The 18,272-nt window shown below is 52.3% G+C and overlaps 2 protein-coding genes across 3 annotated transcripts; both read right to left on the bottom strand.

The window, feature by feature from the left end:
* Nucleotides 1-810: 810 nt before the first annotated feature.
* On the bottom strand, nt 811-10,705 carry R3HCC1 (R3H domain and coiled-coil containing 1). Of its 2 annotated transcripts, none has more exons than XM_041490654.1 (8): nt 10,582-10,705; nt 9,969-10,084; nt 8,867-9,004; nt 7,184-8,267; nt 6,843-7,015; nt 4,472-4,542; nt 2,542-2,637; nt 811-1,025 (listed from the first exon to the last, which is right to left on the bottom strand). In XM_041490654.1, the coding sequence occupies exons 2-8, from the start codon at nt 10,061-10,063 to the stop codon at nt 877-879; spliced, it is 1,806 nt and encodes a 601-aa protein (XP_041346588.1). In that variant the 5' UTR covers nt 10,064-10,084; nt 10,582-10,705; the 3' UTR covers nt 811-876. The 2 variants fall into 2 exon arrangements, with proteins under 2 accessions (XP_041346588.1, XP_041346589.1); XM_041490655.1 differs by having other exon boundaries at nt 10,508-10,654.
* Nucleotides 10,706-13,135: 2,430 nt separating this feature from the next.
* Nucleotides 13,136-14,980, bottom strand: LOC121365991 (D(1) dopamine receptor-like). Its single transcript, XM_041490645.1, has one exon. It carries the CDS (start codon nt 14,834-14,836, stop codon nt 13,538-13,540), a length of 1,299 nt encoding a protein of 432 aa, XP_041346579.1. The 5' UTR covers nt 14,837-14,980; the 3' UTR covers nt 13,136-13,537.
* Nucleotides 14,981-18,272: the final 3,292 nt, after the last annotated feature.

Consider the following 18,272-nt stretch of genomic DNA (forward strand, 5'->3'; position numbering starts at 1 on the left):
TAAAATCCATTTCCCTGGAAACAAAAAATCACTTTAGAAGCCCTTGGTGTATTTCTCCTCACAATTCCTGGAAGTTTGGGGGTTTTCCCCCCTCTTCTACAATCAAAGTTACCTGGAATTCCAGCTGATTCCACAGGGAAGCTGCAAACTTCCCCCAAACCCCACCTCAGGGATGTTGTGAGGCTTCAAAATGCAGAAATATTTTGAGTATTTGTCATTTCTCCAGTGCCCCAGAGGGCGGCTGGCAAAGGGTTTTCACCCCTGGCAATTGGAAAATTCCAGTTTTTCCTCAGAATTCCAGACTGCAGCACGAGCAGAGCCTGGGATGGGGGTGGAAGCTCACTTTAAACCCAGCTCTGGGCACATCAGCACAAATCTGGAGGTTTTTTCCCCCTAATGAGCAGATCCCAACTTTCCTCACCAACAGGGAAGTTCAGGCTCTAGAAACTCTGTAAATAAGTAAGAAATTCCCTAAAGCTTGGATTCACTGCCCATCAGTTTTCTGGGATATATGAACAGCAACATTACAACAAACGTGGAACAGATTTTTGAACTCCTGCCCTTGCTTAGAGTTGAATTTTGGCCCAAAAAAATCCCAATTTTCTGACTCTTAATGCCTATTTTTTGTTGGAAAACAGAGCAGGAACAAGGAATAAAGAAACCACCTCATTCCTGCAGGTGCCCCAGCTGCTTTGAAACACCCAACAAAGAATTCCAGCACTTCCCAGGGCTCCAAAAAAACCCCAACAAGAATTCCCATTCCCAACTCTCCCAAGCTGATCCCTAAAGGAACACCCCCGTGGCACTGCCTGCTCTGCATGCATTTAATAGCACAGCCATGCTCATCTTTACAGCCTTTTTTGGGTTTTTTTGGGATTATTCCTCCTGATCCAAGGATTCTGCCTGGAAAACTTCAGTCCCTGTGGCCTCGTGCTGCCTGTGCCTCCAGCCCAGGGCGTGGGACACGAGTCTCCTGGCCACCGCCGTGTCCGTCTGCGGCCTCTCCTTCCCCAGATGAAGCAGTTCTAGGGAAAAATGGGAAAAAATTACCCAGCTGGGACATGGTCAGGGAGAAATTCCTGGTTAAATCCCAAAAATCAGCTTTTTTTCCCTGCTGTTTTATTTGTTTATCGAGATGAAATCTGTCTCGGTGAATAAATTGGGTTTTTTTTTCAGGATGATGGAATTCCATATTTTACATTTTCTGTTGTTTGGTCACCATAAAGGTTCAGGGCTCTGCTGCTGTGGGGAAAATTGTTCCCCATCCTCTTCCAGGAATTATTCCTGGCAAAATTCCCAGCATCCCATCCTTGTGAATTGACAAAATTCCCAACATGCCATCCCTTTCCATGCCTGGAAACACCCAGGCAATTTATCCATTTATCCAATTGAAACTCCTCGAAGCAGCTGCCAAAATCCTTGGAAAACAGCAAGGAAAATTAAAAAAAATCTGCATTTTCAATTATATCTAAATATTTCAGATGATTTGGGAAGCCCTGTGGTCAGTGCCCTCCATTTCTTGGATTGCTGCAATTCCATCTGCAAGGAAATCCACCAAAATTTCACCAACTCCACAATAATTTGGATATGGGGGTTAATTAATTAATCCTTTATCAATTTGCAGTTGTTATTTACACAGCAAGGGGGGCTTTCTTTGTTTTTCCAAAAGTTTCATTCATTAAGGGAAAAAAAAATTCATTAAAATTTTTTTTTTAAAAGAGACACTGTCAGCTAATAAAAATCCAAATTTGTGTTTGGAAAATAATCAATTGAAACTGGATACCAACAGAATTTATGTTTAATTACTACATTAAATTATTAATTAAATAATAAATTAATTCTATTTTCATTTAACCTGATTCAGAATAGTGAATAAATTAAAAAAAAAAAAAAACAGATGAAGGGGAGATGCAAATAAAGCAAATTTTGGATGTTTCCTTTAAATGCAGCAGTGCTGAAACTCAGGAATTTGTCACTGTGACAGTGTCCCTTTAAAGCATTCAAATTGGAATTTATTCTGACTGCAGTGAGCTGGAAAATGCCAGGAATTGTTGGTTCAGAGTCTGCTGCTGCTGAGGTTCATGGCTTTGCTTTCCTGTGGCAACTGGACCTGATCAATGTGATTGAAAGGCAATGAAATCGATCAATCAATCAATCAATGGTAATCAATCAACTGATGATCATGGCTCAGCTTCACCATTTCTCCTTCCTGAATAAAATTATGCCAACCACAAGATTGGGTTTGTTTCCTTTGGATTGCCAGGGGGAGAGGGCAGAGAAAATTCCTGGGGAATTGGATGGCTTTGCCTGCCAAAAAATCCCAATTCCAGCACAACCCTCCCCTTCCAGCTGCCCTGAAGAGCAGCAAATTACACCCAAAAAAATGAAATTCAATCTGAATTCCAGCAAAATTCCACACCACAGCTCAGTGCCGAGAAATCCATAAAAAACCCAATCAGAAAAATAATTGATCCTGTCATCTGGACCGGTGAGGAGTGGGAAATCAAGAGAGGTGGGCTGAATTTAGGGATTCTGCCTTACTTGGTCTCTGGAGTGCCTTGACCTTGGCCTGTTTGCTGGCGTGGATCAGGGGCCGGATCTTCAGGCAGGGGTAACGGGAACCCAGGGCCTGGGACGCTGCAGGGACACAAAAAGATGGAATTAACCCCAAAATTCACATTATGGTGTGCTGGAACCCAGGGCACAGGAGAGATTTCTCTGCCTGTCCTGAGATGTCCCAACCCCCAGCAGTACTCTGCTTTTAACCCCGTCCATGGAGAAAGCTCCCAAGGCTTTGGGATGAACTGGGATCAACGAGTGTGTGAAATAGATTGTGGTGTAGCTTATCACAGGGTGAAAACTTGGGGGTTTTAGTATTGAAAAAGTTTAGTATGGAAAAAGTTTAGTACGGAAAAGAGAGTTTAGTATGGAAAAAGTTTTTAGTATAGAAAAAAGAAGTTTAGTATGGAAAATTTTAGTATGGAAGAAAAAGTTTATCATGGAAGAAAATGGTTAGGATGGAGGAAAAAGTTTAGTAGGAAAGGAAAAGTTTAGTATGGAGGAAAAAGTTTAGTATAGAAGTTTAGTATGAAAAAAAAGTTTAGGATGGAAAAAAAGTTTAGGATGGAGGAAAAAATTTAGTGTGGAAGAAAATGTTTAGGATGGAAAAAAAAAGGTTTAGTGTGGAGGAAAAAGTTCAGTATGGAGGAAAAAGTGGTTAGTATGGAAGAAAAAGTTTAGTGTGGAAGAAAATGTTTAGGATAGAGGAAAAAGTTTAGGATGGAAAAAAAGATTAGTGTGGAAGAAAAAGTTTAGGATGGAAAAAAATTCAGTGTGGAGGACAAAGTTTAGGATGGAGGAAAAAGTTTAAAGTGGAAAGAAAAGTTTAGCACGGAAAAAGTTTAGTATGGAGGAAAAAGTTTAGTATAGAAGAGTTTAGTATGGAAAAAAGTTTAGTGTGGAGGAAAAAGTTTAGTGGGAAAAAAAAAAGTTTAGTGGAAAAAAAAAAAAAGTTTAGCCTGGAAAAAATTTAGTATGGAGGAAAAGTTTAGTATTGAAGAAGTTTAGGATGGAAGAAAGTTTAGGATGGAGGAAAAAGTTTAGGATGGAGGAAGTTTAATCAGAGAAAAATAAACAACCTAAACTGGAAAACCAACAATCCCATCCACCCCTCGTTCCTAACACAAAAATCTTTAAAGATCTCAAAAAAACAACAAATAAAGTTTCCACAATGGTACAAAGATCCCGTCCACCCCTCATTCCTAACACAAAACTCTTCTCTAAGATCTCCCCATCACAAAAAACCCACCAAAAAGCACAAAAGCGCTCAGTGATCTCAGCATCTGCTCCAGGCTGGGGCTGACCCAGCTGAAGTCGCGGTGGGAGCCTCAGGAGGAATCCAAAAAACAGGAAAAATGGTTTTTTAAAAGAGTTTTGGCACTTTCAGAGGAAATCCCAAACAAAAGAGCAGAAGCTGCTGGGGTACGAGAGGAGCCCCTCCAGGGCTGGCTGCACCTGGGGTGTTTGTCCTCCCAAAAAAATGACTTTATCCAGATTTTTGGTGCCATCCCCCTCCTTGGGAGGTGACTGCATGTTCACTGGATTTTTTTCAAGTCATGAAAGACAAAAAATGGGAAAAAAAAGTGAAAAGCCACTTTATTATCATTGTTATTATTATAAGTCATTTCTAAGAGTGCACTCAGCTGCATCCAAGGCAATTAAAAATCAGTTTCCATATCCCATCCCAGAAATTCCAGCTTCCCAAACCTTTCCAGGATGGAAAGGAACAGGAAAAAACATTAAAATATTAAAAAATAGACTATAAAAAATAAAAGTAAAATTAAATAACAATTTAAATAAAATATAATAAAATATAAAAAAATATAAAAATAAAATAAAATAAAATAAAAAATCTCAGGGCACTGGGCAGGGGCTGGGGAGCTCTGGGCTGCCTCAATCCCACCCCAAATACCTGTGGAGAGGCTGGAGAAGATTCCCAGGGCATGGGTATCATCCACCCACTGGATTTTGAAGCCACTCTCGCTGCAAGAAAAGAGAATAATTTCAATTAATGTGGAGAAAAACGAAGCCCAGATAAAACCCAGCAGCCCAGGAGGGGTTTTCAGAGGTTTCTGGAGTTTCCCAAAGCATTATTCCCATTTTAAATGGGAGAAAAGGCAGGAAAAGAAGGAAAAAAGCCATTAAATGTGCCCTGCTCGAGGCCACGACGTGGAATTGCCCCAGAATTCTCCTTTTTGTCTCAAACCCAACCTCAGTTTCAGGGACTGGCTTTTGGCACCAAAATATTGCCATTTTTTAAGTGCTCCCCAGGCATAAAAATAAAAACCAAGGGATTTGTGAAGTGATTTTGGGGTGAAATCTCATAAAGAGTCAGTGGAAAATGGGAATTTGAGAGCAGGAATTCCAAAATATTCCAAAATATTCCAATCCGTGCTCCACTGGATCTGTCCTTTTCCAGCTCTGCTTCACTCCCAGAGAGTGGAAAAATAAATCTGAGGAAGCACACACAATGCAGGAAGAATTATTTAAATATTATTCAAATATAAATTTAAACGATTAAACACAAATTATTCTTTCAAAGAATAATTTAAATATCATTTTCAAATGTAGTTTATTTGGTTTAATTGCTCTGTAGAAGGAATTTTCCCATCTAATCCAGGAATTATCCCAAGAGGGGGAGGAAAACAGGAGAGGAACTCAGAGCTGCCCTCACTGGACAATTATTTAAAATACAGTTTTAAATGATAATATCATTTTAAAATGTAATTTATTGGGTTTAATTGAAGGGATCTGAAGAGGGAATTTTCCCATCTAATCCAGGAATTATCCCAAGAGAGGGGGAGGAAAACAAGAGAGGAACTCAGAGCTGGACCCAGATCTGCCCTCACTGAAGAATTATTTAAAATATAGTTGTAAATAATAATTTAAATCTAATTTTGAAATGTTATTTATTTATTTGGTTTAATTGATCTGTAGAGGGAATTTTCCCATCTAATCCAGGGATTATCTCAAAAGAGGGGGAAGAAAACAGGAGTTGAACTCAGCTCTGCCCTCACTGAAGAATGATTTAAAATGTAATTTTAAAAAATAATTTCATTTAAAAATGTAGTTTATTTGGTTTAATTGAAGGGGTCTGTAGAGGGAATTTCCCCATCTAATCCAGGAATTATCCAAGAGAGGAAAACAGGGAAAGGTGCCTTTTACAGGAGCTCAGAGCTGGACCCAGCTGTGCCCTCACTCTCTAATCCAAGCTCATTCCCTGGATTTCCCCAATTCCATCCCCAGGACTGAGCCCTTCTCCTGGGAACCTCCGATGGAATCACCCAGGAACCAACAAAAATATCCCCAAAAAAGCACCAAATATCTCCACCTGGATGGAGCCAGGCCAGGCCTGGCTGTGGGGAACAGGGGTGCCAGAGCCCTGGGGTAAAGCTGGGCTTTAGACCAGGCCTAAACTGCAGGAAAAGCCAAGGGGAAGGTGAAACTAAAATTCAGAATTTAGGTGCCAGAAATGTGAGTAAAGCTGGGCTTTAAACCAGGCCTAAACTGCAGGAAAAGCCGAGGGGAAGGTGAAACTAAAATTCACAATTTGGGTGCCAGAGCCCTGGAGTAAAGCTGGGCTTTAGACCAGGACTAAACTGCAGGAAAAGCCCCTTTGAGGCACACAGAGAGGGGAAGGTAAAACTAAAATTCAGAATCCGAGTGCCAGAAATGTGAGTAAAGCTGGGCTTTAAACCAGGCCTAAACTGCAGGAAAAGCCGAGGGGAAAGTAAAACTAAAATTCAGAATTTGGGTGCCAGAAATGTGGAGTAAAGCTGGGCTTTAAACCAGGACTAAACTACAGGAAAAGCCGAGGGGAAAATGAAATTAAAATTCAGAATTTGGGTGCCAGAAATGTGGAGTAAAGCTGGGCTTTAAACCAGGCCTAAACTGCAGAAAAAGCCCCTTTGAGGCACAGAGAGTGAAACTAAAACTGAGAATTTTGTAGCCAGAAACGTGGAGTAAAGCTGGGCTTTAAACCAGGCCTAAACTGCAGGAAAAGCCAAGGGGAAAGTAAAACTAAAATTCAGAATTTGGGTGCCAGAGCCGTGGAGCAAAGCTGGGCTTTAAACCAAGCCTAAACTGCAGGCAAAGCCTCTTTGAAGCACACAGAGTGAAACTAAAATTGAGAATTTTGTAGCCAGAAACGTGGAGTAAAGCTGGGCTTTAAACCAGGCCTAAACTGCAGGAAAAGCCCTTTGAGGCACAGAGTGAAACCAAAGCTCAGAATTTGGCGGGCAGTCCCCGGCTGGCTGCGCTCCCTGCCGCGCTCAGTTACTCACTGGAAATCCGAGAACATTTCCATCAGATCCTCGGTTTTCAGGGACGAGGGGAAGTCGTAGATCTCGGTGACGTGGCCCAAGTCCCCCTCGCTGAGCTGGGCCTCTCCGTGGCCGGGATAATCCACGCTGATCCTCTCGACGCTGATGTCCTTCACCGTCAAATTCCCAACGATCTGGGAAGACCCGAACCGAGGATCAGAACATCCGACAAGGAGCCAGGCTCGAGTTTGATCCCCCGATCCTCACCTCGGCCAGCCAGCCCCGCCTGCACCGCCCAGGACACGGAATCTCCTCCCAGGGAGCGACTCCTTGCCCCTTTTCCCAGATTTTCCCTCAATCACCTCTGCCAGGAGCTCTGCTGTGCAGTCGTCCTCGAGGCCGCTCTGCCGTGTCCCCTCTCTGTCCCCTGCAGCCAAATCCAGGCCCCGGCACAGCGCCTCGGCCACGTCCGAGCGCTCCTCGTCCTCCTCTTCCTCCTTCCTGCCGCGGATCCGCCCCGGAGCGCCGGGATCGCCACTGTGGAGTGCCTCAGGAGCAGCCAGAGCCTCACCTGGCCCTTCCAGAACCTTCTGCGGGGGTTGATGCTCCACCTGCCCAGCGCCGGGGCTCTCCCGCGTGGAAACAGCCCGGCCTCCCTCGGAATTCCGGGAATCCTGCTCTCCAGGGGGGGACTGGCTCCTGCTGCCCTCCGGGGTCTGCGTTTCCAGGACTGGGGGGTCAGTCACAGCTGGGTCTGCCATGGCCGGGTCTGTCCTGCTGCCACCACGGTTTTCCAAAGGGACGGAGCTTCTCCCACACTCCGACCCTCCGGAATCCCGGCCGGATTGGTTCTCCTCTTGCAGCTGGCCCTGGAATTCGCTGCCTTCTGGAATGGTGGTGCTGGCGTGGCTTGACTCTTCCTCTCCTGCCTCGGCTGGGTGTTTGTTGAGCGCAGAAGACGGGGAACGGGAACAGTCTTTATCCCGACTTCCCTGCTCACAGGAATCACCGCTGTTCCCTAAGGATGGCACCTTCTCCTCACACAGAGGATGCTCAGCGCTGCCTTTTCCCGGGACCTGCTCTTCCTTCCCAGGGCTGCCTCCACCCTCGCCCAGCTCCTGCTGGGTGTCCCCGATGGAATTTCTGGGGCAGTTTTCACCTCCTGGAGCCGCGTCCCCGTCGGGCTCCGCCCCGGGGCTCTCCCGCTCCCTCCAATTCGCCTTTTTCCGGATCCCTTTGGGCACGTACAGGGCTTTGTCCGGCTTCTTCCTGGGCGGCCTGGTGATCCTGCCCGAGCCCACGGAGGCGCGGGGGCTGTCCCCGTGGGTGTCCCCGGCGTGGCGCGGCCGGGACCCCCGGCCCCCCCGGCCCCAGGGCTGCGCCAGCCGCTGCGGCCGAGCGGGGTTGGTCCCGGCTTTTTGGTCGTTTGAGGTCTCGTTGGGAAGCCTGGGAAGGAGAGGATGGTGAGAGGGGAGCAGGGGAAGCCCAGGGATGTGGGGTTTGCCAGAGGAAAAGGAAGAGCATCAAATTCCCTAAGGGAAAATCCCGCTGTTCCTTAGGGTCTGGGAGGTGCCATTGGTAATGGAGACCTTAAATGGGACACGGTGACTGTGTGCTTGATCCGAGGGCTGGAGCCCCTCTGGAGCCAGGCTGAGAGAGCTGGGAATGCTCCAGGGGCTCCAGAGAGACCTCAGAGCCCCTTCCAGAGCCTGAAGGGGAGGGAGCCAGGAGAGCTGGAGAGGGACTGGGGACAAGAGATGGAGGGACAGGACACAGGGAATGGCTCCCACTGCCAGAGGGCAGGGATGGATGGGAGTTTGGGAGGGTGAGGGGCTGGGATGGAATTACTAGAGCAGCTGGGGCGGCCCCTGGATCCCTGGAGGTGTCCAAGGCCAGGCTGGACAGGGCTTGGAGCAGCCTGGGACAGTGGGACGTGCCCCCAGAAGGTGACAAAGGGTTGCACTGGGATCAGTTTCAGGTCCCTCCCAAACCATTCCAGGATTCCACGATCGTTGTCAGCCCTGACCCAATGGATCACAGCTCACCTGACAGCCGAGTGACAAATGACCGTCCTCCTCCTCCAGCCCTCTCCCACCGAGAAGCTGCTCAGCAATTCCATGTTTTCCACAGTCCGGTGGATCAGGTACCTGAGGCGGCTGGACAGGGGTGGGAACAGGAGCACTCTGAAAGGAGAGAGGGCTCAAGGCATCAGAAATGTGCAGGAAGGGATGGGAATGATGGAAAAATGCAATAACCTCATCCCCGAGTCATTCCCAGCATGGGATTTAAATCAGAAAAAAGCCAAGCAGGACTTCATGATATTAAAGAGAAAAGTCTTCCCAGATTTGCAGCCAGACACATTTTACACATCAAATGGAGTGTGTGTGGGGAGGCTGGGAATGCCTGACCCCAAGGCCTTGGCCTGGACCCCAATTCCTGCTGTATCCAGATGGGAAAGGCTGGGAAGCACCAGCAGAAAGCTGCTACTGACCCCCTCCCTCCCAGGCTGAGTCTAATTTCATTTCCCTCTCAACAATATCTATCTTATGCTATAACCCTTCTAAATCAGTATTTCTGTCAAAATTTATATACAAATATATACTATATAAACCTTCTATCAAACTTTAAAATTTCTCTACAAATCCAGTTCCCACACGGAAACCAGGAATGAACCAAGAATGGATAAATAAACTCCAAGTTCAATGTCACTGCTGTCAAAAGGTTTGTCCCTGAGCGTTTGACAACGGCACAGGGAATTTCTTTGCCAAACACTTTGTTAAGAAAAAAAAGCACTGAAACAAATATTTAAGGTCACGACAAGCTGGCAGGGAGCTGAGCTCAGCATTGCCACCCCTGCTCCTGTGCAGCACCCTGGCACTGGCCACCTCAAGGGCTCCAAAGGTCACCGCACTGGGAAGAGACCCAGGTGAGCCCAGGATGAGCAAAAGCCACCAATGGCCACAAACCCCTGCTTGAAGACATGACCAGAGGAGGGGATCCCACACCCACCCATCCCAGCACTGCAGCTCCACAGCCAGACCCCAAACGCTGCTGCTTTCACCCCAAAAAGCGATGCAAAGCCCGAGCCCAAGGTCCCCAGGTGTCCCTGAGCTCCCATCGCCCGGGGGCAGCCGGGCGGGCACCCACCGCTGGTGCTGGCCCTGCACCATGAAGTGCTCCAGCTCCTCCGCGATCCTGCCCACGAACTCATCCTCGCTGGGCGACAGGAAAACGCCATCCATGGAGCGCAGCGCCAGGGCGGCCTGCCGAGGGACAGGGCACACGTGGAGGGACAGGGACAGCCACGACCCCTCACCCATGGGTGCCCAGCACCCCCTACAAATCTCACCCGCCCCTGTGCTGGCTCCGTCCGCACCCCGATATCCCCCATCGCTGGGCATCCCAAAACCCCCACCGCAGGGCATCCCAAAATCCCCCTGCCCTGGCCATCCCAAAACCCCCTGCCCTGGCCATCCCAAAACCCCCTGCCCTGGCCATCCCCAGCATCTCTGCACTGCGTTATCCCCCCTTTCCCGGACACCCCCATCCCGCTCTCTGCATGCCCCTGCCCCCCCTTCTCCCAGCGCACCCCCAGCGCCACGTGCTGCCTCCTGTCCCCGCCACCATCATCATCATCACCACCCCACCGCCGAGCCCCCCATCGCCCCCAATCCCTGCGGACCCACCGCGCCCCCGCTCCCGCAGCCCCGGTGTCCCCCCGGCTCCGCCCGGCCCGTGCGGGGTCCCGCCGCGTCCTCACCGCCAGGCCCGGCCGAGCAGCGGATACCGGCGCGGCGCCTGCGCCCGGCCCCGGCTCCTCCCGCCCGATCCCGGCTCCTCCCGCTCGGTGCCGGCTCCTCCCGCTCGATCCCGGCTCCTCCCGCTCTGTCCCGGACCGTCCCGCCCCGTCCCAGCTCCCCCCGACTGGTGGCCGCTTTTCCGTCCCCGTCCCGGCTCCTCCCGCTCGGTCTGGGCTCCTCTCGGCCTGTCCTGGCTCTTCTCCCTCATCCCAGTTCTGTCCCGCTCGCTCCCGGTTCTTCCTCCCCTTCCCGGCTCCATCTGCTGCCGGCGGAGCTCCTGGCTCTGCTCTCCCCGATCCCTCCGGGCAGGTCCGTCCCCCTCTCCCCGTTCGGCTCCGAGCGCTCCAGAATCGCCGCGGAGATTGGGGCAGCCGGGGCTGATTTCAGCCTGCCCGGAGCTGCTTTCCTGAGAAACCTCCCGGCCTCGGCTTTCCCGGGACACTGTCCCAGCTTCGGTTTTCCTGGGAAGCCCCCCTGGCCTCGGCTTTCCCGGGACACCGTCCTGGCTTTCCTGACAAGAGGAGCAGGTTTCCAGTCTGGAAGCAAAGTCAGGCAAGACTTCAACCCCCGGCAGCCACATCCCGTTATCCTCCCCTGAGCTCGTTTCCGCCTTTCTCTGTTAAGTCCATTCTTCCTAAAATTCCTGGGTTTTTCTTGCTGAAAAGTCGCTTTAAGGTCAGCAGTCATTCCCTGTCCCAGGCTGTCTCCCTGCAATTCCAGCTGGGAAAGCAGCACAATTCCACATCACCTGCACAGGGTGAATTCCCACACTCTCCCTGCCTGCCCCAGCCAAACACATTGAAATCATGGAATGGTTTGGATTAGGAAGAACCTCCAATTTTCCCCCTCTATCTGCTGACTTCCATGTGGATTTGATGTTTTTCCTCCTTTCCCTCATTTGCAAATATCACTTTTCTCAGGCCACTCTGCTCCTCACCCAAAAAACCCAGAACCTGTCCCCAGGTCACCCATGGCACATCCGGAGCTCCAGGACTGACGTGGTTTTTGGGGATTACAGAGCAGGGTCAGGCACAAATCCTGCCTCAATCCCTGCTCTGGAATCTGCCCCAGACTGGAATAATTTCACCACCCGAGTGTGGAATTTGGGATGGGAGAAGGGAAAAGAGGAGGAGGAGAAGGAGGAAGACACTTCCTGGTGGGATTACAGAGGAAACCTGTGCAGGAAAAAAGGGGAAAAGTGAAAAAGGAGCTGCATCCTGCAGCCAGGTGAACAAGGGGGCTCTGTGCCAAAGGCAGCCCCAGTCCCACCAGTTTGGAGCTGTTCCCATTTCCCAGTCTGCCCACAGGAATGTCTGTAACACACTGGGATTTCTTCCAGAGCCTGGCAGGTTTGGGCTTGGCTCTGTCACCACTTGGTCCCTTCTGCTGCTGGGTCAGAGCTGCTACAGGAAAATGAACAATAATTAAACACATTAATTTAATTAAAGGATTAAATACAGGTAGTAATAGGGCACAAAAAGAGTCACTTCACCCTCTTTGTTGTCTTTCCTTTGCAGGTTCACCCTGTTCCTCACAGACACACCGAGCTGGCTGTTTTCCTCCAATTCCTTTACAAACCATCCTGGATTAAGCCCCAGAATTTTGCCACGGGCATCAAAAAACTCTTCCAGAACAGTTTTGGGAAAAGCTGAGTGCTCCCATTCCCTCCTGCTGCCAAGCCAGGAGTTCCAAGCACCACACAACACCCTGAATTATAAATATTAATTATAAACATTACAGCAGCGTTCAGATTAACTCAGCCCCTTGAGGGGTTCCAGATGATCATTCCCATCTCAGACCAACAATTCCTTCTCTAAATTAGGCTGAAAAACCCCAAGATTGTTTTGGATTGACCCAAAATCCTCCTGGCTTGTCCCACAGGGAGATGCCGTCGATGCTGTGGAATCCTGTCAGTGCTTCCCTAGAAAAATCCCAGAGGCCGGGAGAGCTCCGCTGCCCTCCCACGCTGGTCCTGCTCTAACTGGGCTCTGTTTCATTGCTCTGTAATTAGCACTGGGCTCTGTAATTAGCACTGGCTGATTTCTCCCTTTGTTTGCGGGGGAGGGGGAGCTGAGGATATCTGGGATTCACAGGGATGAGCCGGGTTTAATCAGGCAGGGATCAAACCTCCTTCCCAAAGTCACCGCCAGGGCTGGGATGGAGCCCGGGAGCTGTTCCTGACCCCTCTGATGAGACAGAACCTTCCAGAGGTTGATTGGGGAGCAGGAGAGCTCCTGAAGAGCCTTTGTGACTGAAATGAGGCAGCTCCGGAGAAGGACCCATCATGAAATGGAGGAGGAAGGGAATCAGAGGGAGAATAAAGCAGAATTTTAGCCACCAAATCCTTCCTGCAACAGCTGCAGACAGGAGCTGCTCCCAAACACAGCGCCGGGCTCCAGGGAAGGTGACCAGACCTGCAGAACGAGTTCCTGAGGACAGGGAGGGCCAGAGCTGAGCCCAGCAGAGTTATCCCCAGTGACCAGCTGGATTTGGCCAGTGTCCATCCAGCAGCCTCGTGCTGGTGGCCACAGGACAAGGGCAGTGGCCAACCCTCAGGCACAGCTGGGTTTTCACTTCCTGACCACGGAGAGGCTCAGGACACCCAACCATCTCTGCTCTCTCAGCTGAAGTCACCAGGAAAGAGCAACTCCAGCCCTGCCATTTCCATCTTTTGCAGAAAGTGAAGTTTTTTAACCATGGGTGAACTGGAGAAAGCAGCAACACAGATCCCAGCTGCCCACCTGGGCTGGGCCCAAATTTCAGTTACAGAAACAGGGCTGGAGACACCTGGAAAACCACTCTGGGATTCAAACAGAGTGGAACACCCTCATCACCCTCAGCTCCTCAGGCGTGGCAGGAACGTCCCATCTCCCCTCTCTGCTGGAGACCTTCCCACCGCTCCTCTCCCAGCCAGGCTCAATGGAAGGCGCTGCTGGCGAGCGGGGGAATCCTCCCCAACCACACGGGGCTTCCGCACTCAGCCAGGGCGTGCTGAGGCGGGCAGGAGCCCAGAGAAACCCTCTCCAAGGCCACCTCGGGGTTTTCCACCTGCAGCACAGCGTGGGGCAGCAGCTGGGGCGGGCTGAGGGTCTGCAGAGCGCTGTGCTCGGAGCTGTCGGGGTGGAAGGACGCCAGCTCCTTGCTGAAGGTCACGGTCTGCACGGCGCTGCCGCGGCACGGGCAGCCCCAGCCCAGCAGGGAGGCGAAAGCCCCGCGGAATTCGGCGTTGAAGGCGTAGATGATGGGGTTGAGGGCGGAGTTGGCCCAGCCCAGCCAGGTGAAGGTGCTGAGCACGGCCCTGCTGACGCACGGCTCAGGGTCGCAGAAGGGCTCCAGGCAGTTGAGCACGAAGAAGGGCAGCCAGCAGCACACGAAGACGCCCATGATGATGAAGAGGGTCTGGAGCACCTTGGTCTCCTTCTTGAGGGAGTTTTTCAGGGAGGTTTCCCGAGGGCAGTCGCTGCTGCCCGGGCAGCTCTGGGCGCGTCCCGCCGGCCTCTCCAGGGAGGAGACCCTGCGGAGCTGGCGCCGGGCCATGTGGAAGAGGCGCCCGTAGGTGCCCAGCATGATGGCAACGGGGATGTAGAAGCTGATGAGGGACGAGGAGATGGCGTAGGTCCTGCTGAGGCTGGAATCACAGCTCCCCTCCTGCGCAGAGCCGTTAAACCCCAGCTGCTCTCGGCTGGGCAGCTCCTTGTGCCACTGCAGCTGCACGGGGATGAAGGAGATGAGGAGGGACAGCAGCCAAGCCACCCCGATGGTGACGAAGGCCAGGCGCTGTGTCACTCTCCTCTGGTAGCAGAAGGGGTCGGTGATGGCCCAGTAGCGCTCGAGGCTGATGAGGCACAGGTGGAGGATGGAGGCCGTGCAGCACATGATGTCAAAAGCCACCCAGAGGTCACAGAAAGCCCCGAAGGGCCAGAAGCCCAGCACGTCGCTGGCAGCACTCCAGGGCATCACCAGCACGGCCACCAGCAGGTCAGACACGGCCAAGGAGACCACGAAGAGGTTGGTGACCTTGGAGCGCAGGTGTGGGAACCTGAGCACGGCCAGGCACACCAGGGCGTTCCCCAGCAGCGCGGAGAGGATGAGGAGGGACAGGCAGGCGGCTGTCACCACCCGCAGGGACAGCGGGGAGTGTCTTTGTCCTGCCCAGCTGGTGGCATTGAGCACGTCCTGCCCAGCTCCTCCTGCCGAGGGGTAAAACCCATCCATGGCTTCCCCGTTTATCCCGTCCTGCCGAGGTTTCTCAGCTGCTCAAGGCTCCATCAGCATCCAGAGCCCGTTTTCCCTTCTCCCCTGCTCCCACAGCACCTCTGAAGCCCCAGCTGCAATCCAGTCCTGCTGCCAGCCCAGGAAAAGAACTGGAAGCTCTCGGTCCTTTCCAGGTCTCTGCCAACAGGATTTTTTGGAATTTTGGAGTTTGGATTTTCCCTCCTGCCTCCCAGCCAGTTCCCTTCCTCTGCTGCTCCTGGGAGCCAGAACTCACCTCCGGGGCTGGGGAGCCTTTGCTGCAAATCTTCCTCCCTCTCCTCTCTCCTCTTCACCTGCCGGTGATCCTGTGCCTGCTGCAGAATTCCCAGATCCCATCCATGGCCAGGCTGGGATTCGCTGCCGGGAGCGAGAGGGGTCTGAGCTCCCTCTGCTCCTGCAGCCCCTCCCTGCTCACAGCCCGGCTGCTCTTCCCTCTGGAGCCAAATCCCTCTGCAGCTGGCTCAGGTGGGATCTGGCTCTGCCCCTGGGAGCTGGGAGAGTTGTGAATCCACAGGGTGAGTCACTGGGAATTCAGTGAGAGGTTTGAGGGGGAAAATAATCATTCCAGTCAGATTTGAGGGTCCTCAATGCAAATGAGCACAGGAATTGATGGTGATTTCTGCATAAAAGGTGCCTGATTTCAGTGCCAGGGGCTCATCTCTGAGTCACAGCTCAGAGATGACCCCAAACCAATCACTCCTCCCTGCCCTGAGCTGGTGCAAAACTGGCACTTATTGTCCACTGCAAAATTGCTTCTCCTGGAAAAAAAATGGAAAAAACACATCTAAAAATCCTGTACAAACCTGGAAGTTTTTCTTTTTGCAAGTCCCACACAAAGCAGCCTCAGACCTTTTTTCAGCACAGGTTACCTGCAGAACCAGTGGGGATGCTGATCACCACCTGGATAAGTTTTTTAATCCTCGATAAACAGATTTACTTTCAGTAAAGTGGTGTAAAGTTGCTTTTCTTTCAAGTTCATCATTATTTCCTTAACTCCCAGCTCGTTCCACATCAGCTTTCACCTCAGGGATAACTGGAAAAATTAACCAGAAAGTCAAGATCCTTTTGCAGTCAGGTGTGGAGGTGGCACTTGGGGACACGGTGTGGGGGTGGCCTTGGCAGGGCTGAGGCCACACTTGCACTCGATGGTAAGAAGGTCTTTGCCAACCTCAGCAGCTCTAGAATTTTATATTTTGGAGCTCCCAAGGAGGAGGAGCTGATTTGTAGCTCAGAGAAGGATTTCCTGGAAGCCTCCTGGCTTGGGATGTGCCACCATGAGCTGCCACTGCCACCCTGTGCTGTGACTTATGGAGGTGACAGATCAGTGTCACCCTGCTGGGCTGTGACAGATCCAGTGCCACCACTGCTGTGTGTGACAGATCAGTGCTACCTCTGCAGGGCTGTGAGATCAGTGCCACCCTCTGCTGTGTGTGACAGATCCAGTGCCACCCCTGCCTGGTGTGTGACAGATCCAGTGCTCTTCCTGCTGTGTGTGACAGATCAGTGCCACCCCTGCCCTGTGTGACAGATCAGTGCCACCCTGCTCTGTGTGACAGATCAGTGCCACCACTGCCCAGTGTGTGCATCACCCTGGGATTGCTGAGCCCGGATCCATCACCCCGGGTTTGCTAAACCCGGATCCATCCCCCGGAGCCGGCTCAGCTAAACCCGGATCCATCACCCCGGCATTGCTGAGCCTGGATCCATCACCCTGGGATTGCTAAACCCGGATCTATCACCTCAAGCCGGCTCAGCTAAACCCGGATCCATCACTCCGGGTTTGCTAAACCTGGATCCATCCCCCCGAGCCGGCTCAGCTGAGCCCGGATCCATCACCTCGGGATTCCTAAACCCGGATCCATCCCCCCGAGCCGGCTCAGCTAAACCCGGATCCATCCCCGCGAGCCGGCTCAGCTGAGCCCGGGCAGAGCAGGACCTGCCCCGATCCCTTCCCAGCAAGGAGCCGACATTCCCTGAAGACACAGCCCGGGCTCGCTCCGGGGTGTCCGGGCGCTCGCTGTCCCCTTGTCACGGCCACTGCTTGGTTTAATTAAGCCTCATTAGCGGCGGCTGCAGCGCCGGGGAGCGAGGGTAGATGGCACCAGCGGCCGCGCACGGAGCGGCGCCTGCCCTCGGGAATTCGGGATCCCGGCAGGGAAAGGCGCGGAGCTGGGGCAGGGCAGGGCCGGAGAGCAGGGAAAGGCTCTTCCCGGGGGGAATAAACCCTGGGACAGCCCCCAGGGAACGGGCACGGCCCCGGGGCTGCCGGGGCTCCAGGAGCCTTTGGGCACCGCTCCAGGGTGGGATTTGGGGTGTCTGGGACCTTTCCCACCCAGGATACCCCAAGGCCCTGGCAGATCCCTGTCCCCCAGGGCTGCTCTGCCCTCTGTGCCCCACGGGGCATTTCCCTCCCAACCCCCGCTCTGGGCACAAAGATTTTCAGGATCTCAGGAGCAAACACCGGGATCCTGTCCCTGCTGTCCAGGTGAGCAGTGGTGGCAGTGCCCTGCGACAGGGCAGGGTGGCACCAATCTGTCACACAGCAGAGGGTGGCACTGATCTGTCACAGCCCAGCAGGGTGGCAGTGATCTGTCACACAGGGCAGGGTGGCAGTGGATCTATCACATGGGACAGGGTGGCAATGGATCTGTCACACACTGGGCAGTGGTGGCACTGATCTGTCACACAGAGCAGGGTGGCACTGATCTGTCACACACGGGGCAGGGTGGCACTGGATCTATCACACAGAGCAGGGTGGCACTGATCTGTCGCACGGGGCAGGGTGGCAGTGGATCTATCACATGGGGCAGGGTGGCACTGGATCTATCACACAGAGCAGGGTGGCACTGATCTGTCACACAGGGCAGAGGTGGCACTGATCTGTCACACACAGCAGGAAGAGCACTGGATCTGTCACACACCGGGCAGGGGTGGCACTGGATCTGTCACACAGCAGAGGGTGGCACTGATCTCACAGCCCTGCAGAGGTGGCACTGATCTGTCACACAGGGCAGGGTGGCAGTGATCTGTCACACACAGCAGGGGTGGCACTGATCTGTCACAGCCCTGCAGAGGTAGCACTGGATCTGTCACACACAGCAGTGGTGACACTGGATCTGTCACAGCCCTGCAGAGGTGGCACTGATCTGTCACCTCCATAAGTCACAGCACAGGGTGGCAGTGGCAGCTCATGGTGGCACATCCCAAGCCAGGAGGCTTCCAGGAAATCCTTCTCTGAGCTACAAATCAGCTCCTCCTCCTTGGGAGCTCCAAAATATAAAATTCTAGAGCTGCTGAGGTTGGCAAAGACCTTCTTACCATCAAGTGCAAGTGTGGCCTCAGCCCTGCCAAGGCCACCCCCACACCGTGTCCCCAAGTGCCACCTCCAGACATTTTG

This window comes from Pyrgilauda ruficollis, unplaced genomic scaffold, assembly GCF_017590135.1.
Source record: "Pyrgilauda ruficollis isolate IOZ18807 unplaced genomic scaffold, ASM1759013v1 scaffold125, whole genome shotgun sequence".
Taxonomy (NCBI): domain Eukaryota; kingdom Metazoa; phylum Chordata; class Aves; order Passeriformes; family Passeridae; genus Pyrgilauda; species Pyrgilauda ruficollis.

Coding starts and splice junctions, on each gene's coding strand:
- R3HCC1 (XM_041490654.1), bottom strand. CDS start 10,063: ATGGATGGCGTTTTCCTGTCGCCCAGCGAGGATGAGTTCGTGGGCAGG. Junction 8,268..8,866: donor ATTTGTCACTCGGCTGTCAG/GTGAGCTGTGAT, acceptor TCTCCTTCCCAG/GCTTCCCAACGAGACCTCAA. Junction 2,638..4,471: donor CTTCTCCAGCCTCTCCACAG/GTATTTGGGGTG, acceptor GTGTCCCTGCAG/CGTCCCAGGCCCTGGGTTCC.
- LOC121365991 (XM_041490645.1), bottom strand. CDS start 14,836: ATGGATGGGTTTTACCCCTCGGCAGGAGGAGCTGGGCAGGACGTGCTC.